We start from the raw sequence: 9,427 nt of genomic DNA on the forward strand, positions 1-9,427 counted from the left end.
CCTGAGGGGGCAGGGCATATGGGATGAGTTGGGAGGGGGTCAGGGCCTCACAGGCTGCTGGCCCACCAGGAGAACGGGCTGGTTGCTCTGGACCTCGCACCAAAGATTCCCATGTAGGGAAGATCAAGCCTCACTCTTCCATTTCCACCTTCCTATTTTATCATCATCGTCGTCGTCATCTCTTTCCAGTAGTTAGTATTACTCCTACACAATGCTAAGTGTCGTGTGGGCCAACGCCAAGTTCCTGGGGCCCCAAGTCTGGTCATTTCAGGAAACCCAGGGCAGGCAGTGCCCCTCCCGCCCAGGCCAGTGAGCCAAAGGGCAAAGGCAGCTCTCTCAGTGGGGTCTGGGGAAAGGCAGAACCCGGGACCCCTAGAGCTGGGTTTTAGAGTGCAGCCAGCCGGATGCAGGGCTGCCCACACCTGCCCTCTGGAGCACCTGCAGCCTCGCCGGGCCCACGCAGTACCTTCCCGGTGGTCTCGATGCCGCGGATGGTGCACATGTACAGGACGCTCCATGCACCGGCCAGGCACAGTAGCAACCACCACTGGATGGAGCCCGAGTCGCTGATGGACGTGGAGGTGTTGAGCGTCACTCGATACCAGAAGTAGTCCACAGGGGAGCTCCTGGCACACTCGTCCACGTACCCTGGGGAGAGGGCCATTCACACACTTCAGGGTGCGGCCCCCCAAGGGAGGAGAACGGAAGGCCCTGAGCTGGAAGACATGCCAGCTGCTCCAGAGGCCTTGACACCAGTGACACACCCACACGTGCACATGAACACAGGCACACCTGCTCACGTGCATGCACAAGCACACACGCACAGCTGCCCCCTTGTGTGCACATCTGGTACATGCACCTGCACACCCCACACATGCACATGCACACAGACACACGTGCTCACATGCATGCACATGCACGGACACACAAAGCACACACATGCACACAGCACACACATGCACACAGGCACACATGCTCACATGCATACACATGCATGTACACATACAGCACACAAGCATGACTGTATCCTTGCATGCACATCCGGTACATGTACCTCTACACCCCACACATGCACATGCACACAGCACACACGCTCACGTGCACACACATGTGTGCATACACATTGCACACACAGGCAATGCACAGCTGCACCCTTGCATACACATCTGGTACACACACCTGCACACCCCACGTATGCACACACCTTTGTGAGCACACGAGCACACATGCCTACACAGGTGCACTGGTTAGAAGGCTCCAGTCCCAACATTCAGGTGCACCCTGGGCCTCACGCTGCTCCCTCTTCTCTGTGCAAGTCTGGCGGCCTCAGAGCGTTTGCGCTCCTGGGCTGGGGCCCTCGCCTGCAACTGCCCACTCCACACACTCTCGCCACCGTGGGCCTCTCTGGGCTTGGGGAACCACCCTGACACCCTTCTAAGGAGGAAGTGGCCTAATTCCAGAGGACCCCACACCCCCAGAGGCAGGAAAGGGCCCCGACAGTCCCAGAGTGCAGTGAGGTTGCACGTATCGTGAGAGGACCTGTCTTATTCTGACCTGAGGGGCCGTCTTGCTGGCCTCAACAGAACAGCAGCATGCAGGGAAGTCCCGCTGGCCCCGCTGTGCTGGTCAGACCAGAAGCCGGTGCTGACCAAGCCATTCAGGCCCCAGGGCCACTTGTGAACCGCCGTGAGCTGACTGCATGTCACACGTAGAGGGTCTGTCCCCTACGCTCCCTCTCTGGGCAAGAGGGTTCTGGAAAGGCCGGGGTGAGAGGGCAGTGCGGGGCCCACATGGGCAGGACAGACCCACCTGTGCAGAGCAACGCAGGGATGCGTGGGGCGGGAGGCGGCAGTCCTGACACCACATCCCTTCCTGGAGAATAGGGAGCAGCCTCCCAGCAGCCCTGGACTCCAGGCTGGTGACCACGGGCCCTCAGAGTGGGCACAGCCCCTGCTGGGCTCCCACACTTTCCTCCAAGGGCCTCATCCTCCACCACACCCCCGACAAAAGAGCCACCACTTTGAAGGCCTTTTCTCTTGCGCTGCCATTTTTTGATGCCTAGTTGCCTCGGGGCTCTGGTTTCTGCCACACCTGACCTGAGTTTCATGAGGCCATGTGCCTGCTAGGAGAGGCCCGGCACCCACAGGTGAGACGGACAGGGCTGCTTGCAAGGACTCACCTGTCCGGTTCTCGTTGAGCGGGCACTCACTCCAGGGCAGAGGCTCCTGGAAGGAGTTGAAGAAGTACCACATGATCCAGGAGATGATGGTGTTGTAGTACAGGCCCACCATGAAGGACACGAGCATGGAGGCCAGGCCTGCAGGGAGGCTACTGCTGAGGCTTGGGGCTGAGGCACGCCCTCCTCTGGCCGCCCATCCCCACTCTGAGCAGGAGGTCCCAGGGCTGGCACAGGGTGTGGCCGGGATGGGCTGCCCCAGAATCTGAGGGGCAGACCCAGTGCGGGCCAGGATTGTGCAGCTGATGCCGTGGTGCAGCCTGTACACGCCTTCCTGGCTCACACCTGCCCTGCACACACCTCCCCTCCATGCACCTCCCCTGCATATGCCTTCCCAGCTCACACCTTCCTGGCACATGCCTGCTTGGCTCACCCCAGGCATGGGTCTCACCTGCCCAGTGCAGCCTCCAGCAGGTGCATCCAGGCCACGGCCTTGGCAGAGAACTTTTGATGTACCAGTAGCCTGGTTGCTGCCTATGGGCTGGGGGGACTGCCCACTTTGCCCTGCCCCAAACCAGGAATCCCCCATGCCCAGGACAGGTGGGTGGGCTTCAGGAAAACCTTCCCTGTGGAGGACTCCTGAGAGGGGAGACAGCAGGAACTGCAGAGGGGAATCTTCTCAATTATTTGGGGACAACTAGGCAGGATGGAGAGTGTGCTGTGTACTACACGCTTTATTGAAGTTTCAAACTCAAAACCAAATCTGTGTTGTGAATATGTGAGTGTGAGATGGGTAAGAGAGACAGAGGGAGAGACAGAGACGGGGAAGAGAGAGACACAGAGAGCAGGGAAGAGACAGAGAGAATAGGAGGGGGAAAGAAAAAAAGACAGAGAGGGGAATGAGAGCGGGAGAGAGAGTCGGAGGGGGGAAGAGAGAGGGGGGAAGGGAGAGAATAGGAGGGGAAAGAGAGCGACAGAGACAGACAGAGAGGAAGAGAGAGAGGAGGGAGGCCTTGGAGACTCAGGGAGAGGCCGGGATGAGGGTGTGGGCACTGCCCTGGGCCTGGAGGGAGGCCTTGGAGACTTAGGGAGACGCCGGGATGAGGGTGTGGGCTCTGCTCCAGGCCTGCAGGCTTCTGAAGGGCAGGTGCTTCCTGGACTCGGACCCCTTTCTGGAGTGGACCCTGCCCTTTCCTCCTCTGTCTTTCACCGCCTGCCCATATTCCGAGGCCTTAATGAGCCGTGTCCTCTTGGTGAGGCTGCACTGGGTCTGTCCTGGGCCCCAGAGTTTATCAATGAATGACTACGTCTGGGGTGTCAGCGCTGGGGACCTCCTCACTAGATGTGGGGCAGTGGACACAGGAGGCTGGGAGACAGTGGCTGGCGCCCCTCCTGGGCCCTGGGCTCTCGCTGAGCGCCACCCTGGGCAGGGCTTGAGGGGTCACTCTGCTGTCCAGAGTCTGGACACTCCTGGGCCCTGGGCTGCAGGGACTCGGGCGGCCTCTGCTGGCCTGTCCGGTTCCTGGTGACCAGGAGTGGCCTGGAGTTTCCAAAGGCCTCCGGGAGGAGATGAACCTGGGACCTTTGTTTCGCCAGAAACAGACAGGGAAGGCGGAGCAGGGGCACTGAGACCGGCAAGGCGAGCCCTGGGCCCGGGTGGAGTGGCTCCAAGGCAGAGGTGACCCCTGGGCCCGGGTGGAGTGGCTCCGAGGCACTCACCTACGCCCTTCAGTGCTGGGTGGATGGAGCTCCACACGCCCAGGCTGCCCCGCCGCAGCCGTTGCCCGATGGCGAACTCCAGGTGCAGCAGCGGGATGCCCTCCAGGACCAACAGGATGAGGAACGGGATCATGAAGGCTCCTGCAACGGGAGGAGTCCACCGTGCCTGAGAGCTGGCCCGGGCAGCAGGAAGGCCTCCCTCAGGAGCAGCCATTCACAGCACCTTGCAGCCCCTGTGGCTGGCCCACCGCGGGGAACAGAGCTGAGATGGAGCAGCCAGTCCATGGGATCAGGGCCAGAGCTGACTCCACGTTCTGGAAGCACTGCTGGGCACCTGGCCGTTCCTGACCATCACACAGGCTGAGGTCGCCTGTAGGACCTCGGGACGTTGTGGTCCTTAAGGGAGGTGTGGTCCATGCCCCACGTGCACTGACCAACCTGCAACCACAGCCACTGCCTGTGAGTCGACCTCCCTGCCCACCCCCTGGCAGTCCAGGAGTCCCAAGGAGGAGCTGCTTTTGCCTGTCCAGCCAGGGGCTTCCAACAGCAGCGTGCCCGCCCCTGCCCCACCTGTGCCGGCTGCACCTGCCACGTCCTTCCTTGGCTTAATGAACGTTCTGTGGATTTGGCATGCCTGTGGGAGGGACTGTTTCCTGGCAATCATGTGTGGTTGCAGTGGGGTGTTAGGGTTTAGTGGGGACCGTTTTGGTTCTTAAGACAGAGCTCTAAAGGTGGACCTGGGTCCAGGTGCTAGTTACATGGCATTGTGAGTGTCTTTAATACCACTGAAGTGTACATGTAAAAATGATTAAAATGGCAAATTTTACATATATGTATTCAGTAACAATAAAAAATTGCAAAAAGGAGAACTACATTGAGACATTTCTGCTTCTGCTGTGACAATGGTTTTGTCTTATGGGGATCTACCCACCTCCGCTCTGCTACCTCTTTGTCCTAAAAGGACAGCTTCAGCCATCATTCTGGGGCTAATTCTCTAATTTGGAACAGTGAAAAATCACCTTTGACATATGATGCTATTTAATCTTTGTGAAAATGTAGTCATTCAGTCTGGGCTACAACTGTAGCAGCAAAGTGGGACTGTCCAGGCACTGAGAGAGATCACTCACGGTCTAAACCGAGGGCCACTTTTAGTGTTTCAACTGGCTGGAGAGTTGTTGCTTTGAACATTGGTTTGAACTGGATAAAAGATAGGGATGTGCTGATCCTGAGGGATGTGCCGATCCTGAGAGGAAACCGCGTGGCTTCTGCGGTCATCAGGCGTAGAGGCTCAGAGTCAGCCTGGGACCGGGAGAAGAGATTCAGGAAAAATTGCAGATGCTTAGAAGGATTTCACACTCACATTTCCTCATGTCTTTAAATTCTGTCTCTTTCGAAAAACCAAAGCTGAAAAGCATAGGTCGGCTTCCTCTCAGAGCTCAGCACCGGAGAAGGTGCCTGGTCGCGCCCACGAATTCCACTCGCCCGGCCAAGCGGGCGGCCCTGACCGCTCCCTCTGTGGGTGGATGCACAGCCTCCCAGCTCAGCCACAAGGCCCCAAGGCTACACACACAGGATGAGCTGCAGCCACTCCTGGGCATCGTGACGGTGCCCAAGGTGCTTGGCAGAGGGCGAGGAGGGACACGACCTTGGCAGGGCTGCCATCCAGCCAGGGCAGCGCGGACACCAGTGGGTCCTTCGCCCAAAGGTGGAGAAGGACAAAGGTCAGGGAACAGGAGAGAGGAGTGCAGGCCACAGGGCCTGGCTTCCAAGGCTGGCCTGACACCACGCAGTGCGTCTCCTACCTGAACCCGAGCACCCTGCTATGGGGACGCGGAAGCAGCTCCTGTCGCACCTGCCCCAGGCTGGACGGAAGGCCTGCGCTGCAGCCGGGATGAGCACAGCGAAGCCGACAGCCTTTGGGACCGGGGTCAGCAGCTGCAACAGCGCAAGAATTCCAAACACAGCTGTGGCTGAAGAGCCTGGGGGTGTGCAGGTCCTAAAGCCCCGTGAGCCTGATCCCAACCTGGGTCCTGTCTCCTGGGCCACTTTCCGTCCCGTGGCGGCTGACCCCGAGAGGGAGGGCTGTGGGGCTGCTCACATGACACTGGGGTCCCAGCAGCAGCCCCTCCTCACGCTGCGTGTCCCTGGGGCCTCTCAGACGGGATGCGTGACCCGCCCGCCTGCACCCTCCCCACCAGCAGAGCCAAGCCCCGTCATCTTCCCGCCCCCAGGCCGGGCACCCTCGCTCTCCTTCCCCACACACGTGTTCCATTTGTTCTTCTCCCACCAAACCTCTTAAACCCTGAGCTCCCCCCATTCCCTCCCCATTGCCTTCCTTCCCCGACTCAACCACTGTCTCCCCAGCCAGCAGGGCCATGTCAGACCCCAAACTACCATCCTCAGGGGATGGCACTGCACGTGTGTGAGAGACAGAGACACACAGAGACAGAGACACAGAGAGAGACAGAGAGGGAAGCAGGGAGAGAGGCAGAGAGACACACAGACATACAGAGACAGAGTCACAGAGAGGGAGACGGAGACACAGAGAAAGAGACAGAGAGACACACACAGACAGAAACAGAGAGAGACAGAGAAGGAGAGAAATAGACACAGGGCGATGGAGAGAGAGAGACAGAGAGAGAGGAGGGAGGGGTGGGTAGAGGCGGAAGGGAGGAGCCAGGTACTGGCGGCCGTGACTTCCCTACTTGTCCCCCGCCAGCCTTTCTCACTCCTCCCTCTCCCAGTTTAACACCGAGCCTCTTCTCTCTCCTCCTCCCTCTGTCCACTCGGTGCCTGCCTATTGGGTGGAACAGGGCCCTCTGGAGCCTGAGGCCTCTATCCCCACACAGGTCCTGGCCTGTGCACAGGTCCCTCTCTCTGAGCTGGGGCTCCGGGGACAGGTTCCTTCAGAAGCAGGAGCTGTAGGTAGGGAATTCCAGGAGAGCCAGATGTGTAGGGTGGGCTGGCGGGATGCTGGATTCATCGTGAGATGAAAGGCAGAGGGGAATGGTAGCCAGGTGCAGGAGATGCCCACCAGCAGGTTTCCTATGGGAGGGGGTGGGGGCTGCAGGCTCACCTGCAGGGACACCCAAGACCTCAGCAGGGTCTGCTCATTGGGTTAAAATAGGAAAAGATTCACTCCTCCAATTATTTTTCCCAAGAGCTTGATTTGAAACTCTTCCAGACAAAACTACCAGGGAAAAAGCAAGGGCATGATCCCAAACATCCTCCATCTCCTCCCTTCCCTCCACTATGTCCTAACCCTAAATGCTTGGGTCTTCCTACCACTCCATCTCCATTGAGAAAACTCCTACTCATCCTTGAAAACCCCACCAGGGTGTCCCCTCTTCTGAGAGTCTCAGTTGTTGCCTTTGCTCCTGGTGGCTCTCCTTTCTGAAAGTTCCTTGGGGCAGGAGACCCTCAAATCCTCAACCCCTGGGGTTCAGGCTCAGCATGGAGCAGTGAACAGAGAGGACCGGGGGGCACACAACCACTCTACCCCAAACGCAGCCCAGAGGCAGCTGGGCCCTCCCTTGCTCCCAATGAAGGGGGCTGTCCTGCCCCAGGAAACTCAAGGAAAGCCAAGCATTCTTGACAATTAATGCCACCAGAACACGAATATTTGTCTTTTAAACCCAGCGACTTCTTCCTAGTGTGGGGTGAGGCGCAGAGGAAGGAGAGATGGAGAGAGGGGCTGCCGGTGCCCAGGCAACACTGCGTGGCTTCCCCTGATGGGGCAGTGCAGGGCGCCTGGATGTGGTTGCAAAGGTCCCTGGAAACCAGGCCTCTCTGCTGCGCTGCAGACGTTGGCTCACTCAGGTGGAAGCAGGTAACAGAGAGAATGGGGCGGGGAAGGGGACGTGGCCAGATGGAAAGCAGCCAGAGGGAAAGAGAAATTGGGCACAGAAACACAGTTCCTCCTGTCTGTCCTAAGTGGGAAACCAGGAGAGGGAGGAGGGGGAGGAGGGAGCTGCCGTTCTCACGCAGGGACTAAACTTCCCCTTTTTTCTCTCTCCAGCAGGTGGTGTTTGTGGCACCAAGTAAATGCTGCCTGGATTTTTGCTAAGAAATAGCTGTAGACGGACTGAGGGAAAAGCTGACCCCAGGGCCAGGTGCTGAGCAGCAAAGAAGAAACAGCCGGAAACAGCTGTGCTGGGGCCACACGGTCCTTGAAGGGGCAGCTCCTCAGGCTCCCGCCTCTCTCATGGGCACTGTCACTGCCGTGTGCGGAGGAGCTGGGGGGCAGCCCCTGAGGGGCCAGCTGTGGGATGGGCTCTGTCAGCAGCCACTGACGGGGACACACGGGGCAGCCGAGGTTTCTGGACAGACACAGGGGAGCGTGAATGCGTCTCCGCCTGGGCCGCCGGCACTGTGGGGCCCCGCCGTGGGGACGTGGTGCTCCCAGGTGGGGGTGAGTGGGGTGAGCCCTGGCTGACCACGTCTCACGGCTTTCGGTTGCTATTCCTGCACACCCGCCCCCCACCTGAACACCGCTCTAGGGGGGCTCTGCCATCACACCCGTTTCCCAGGTGAGAACACCCAGGCACAGCACGCCCTTGAGCTGGCTCAGGTGAGTGGTGGCTGAGTGGAAATGCCCTTCCTCGGGAAAGGGTCCCTTGAACCTGCCCACCTGGCACAGGCTCTCCAAGGACGACAAAATCTGTTAAGACACAGGAGACTCGCAGGCGTAATGGTTTTTAACCTCGAAGGACAATCCCAAACACTCAGGAGGCTTCCAGGAGGGAAGCCAGGAGGACCCGGCTGCCTGCTTCCCCTCGATTTGGTCTCGATGACCCGAATAAATTAGGAAATCTGGTGTCACTGACACGGCGTGCATGCTGGAGCCCTCACTAAGATGCATAGAGAGAGGGCGCGCTGTCTGTGGGTGCGGCCTCCCGGGAATGCTGCCTGCTCCACTGTTTTGGTGCCCACGAGGCCCCAAGAGCCGGAGGAGGGGACCCTGTGTCCCTGGGTCCTTTCAGCTGCCTCCCTGAAAGCTCCCTGGGAGCAGAGCTGCAGCCCCGATTAGATTCACCAGGAGATGAGTGCCCTGGTGGGAAACCCAGTGGCCTGCAGAGCCGTCTCCCATTCTCAGGGCCCTGCCCTGCTGGCCCGAGTCCCTCCGACTGCAATGCAGGCTTCAGCTCTTTCAGGCTGGTGGTCTGGTGTGTGGGGTCCTGGTCAGCCCCCACAGTGTGACCAAAAGGCACAGGGTTCCTCCAGGCCGGGAGGACTGCCAGAACCCTGTGGAGCCCCCTGCGATGTTGCAGCTGATGGGGGCCCAGGTGACAGTGGCCCTCAGAGTCTAGCAGGTGACCTGGTGGCCCAGCAGAAAGGCCAGGTCAGCGGCAGCTTGTCTGGGGTCTGGGGAGAAGGGCCTGCTGGTGTCCACCCCAGGAGCGGGACTGTCTGAGACCCAGCACATCCCAGAGCCCGGCTCGGCCCTCCTCACCTGGGCCTGCCTGCCTGGAGCCCGCTGCCCACTGCCTGCACCTGCCCACCCCAGCAGCTCGGCCCTCCTCACCTGGGCCT

The 9,427-nt window shown here is 59.6% G+C and overlaps 1 protein-coding gene across 1 annotated transcript in view; it reads right to left on the reverse strand.

Annotated features, from left to right (window-relative positions):
* The window catches only part of SLC6A19 (solute carrier family 6 (neutral amino acid transporter), member 19), a 21,579-nt gene that overhangs the window by 10,230 nt on the left and 1,922 nt on the right, over positions 1–9,427 (reverse strand). The window contains exons 2-4 of the mRNA XM_011953136.1: positions 3,896–4,036; positions 2,180–2,317; positions 467–648 (exon numbers count right to left, since the gene is read on the reverse strand). Coding sequence (XP_011808526.1) covers positions 467–648; positions 2,180–2,317; positions 3,896–4,036 — 461 coding nt within the window. The remainder of the gene's footprint in view (positions 1–466; positions 649–2,179; positions 2,318–3,895; positions 4,037–9,427) is intronic.

The sequence above is a fragment of the Colobus angolensis genome, unplaced genomic scaffold, assembly GCF_000951035.1.
Source record: "Colobus angolensis palliatus isolate OR3802 unplaced genomic scaffold, Cang.pa_1.0 Scaffold358, whole genome shotgun sequence".
Taxonomy (NCBI): Eukaryota; Metazoa; Chordata; class Mammalia; order Primates; family Cercopithecidae; genus Colobus; species Colobus angolensis.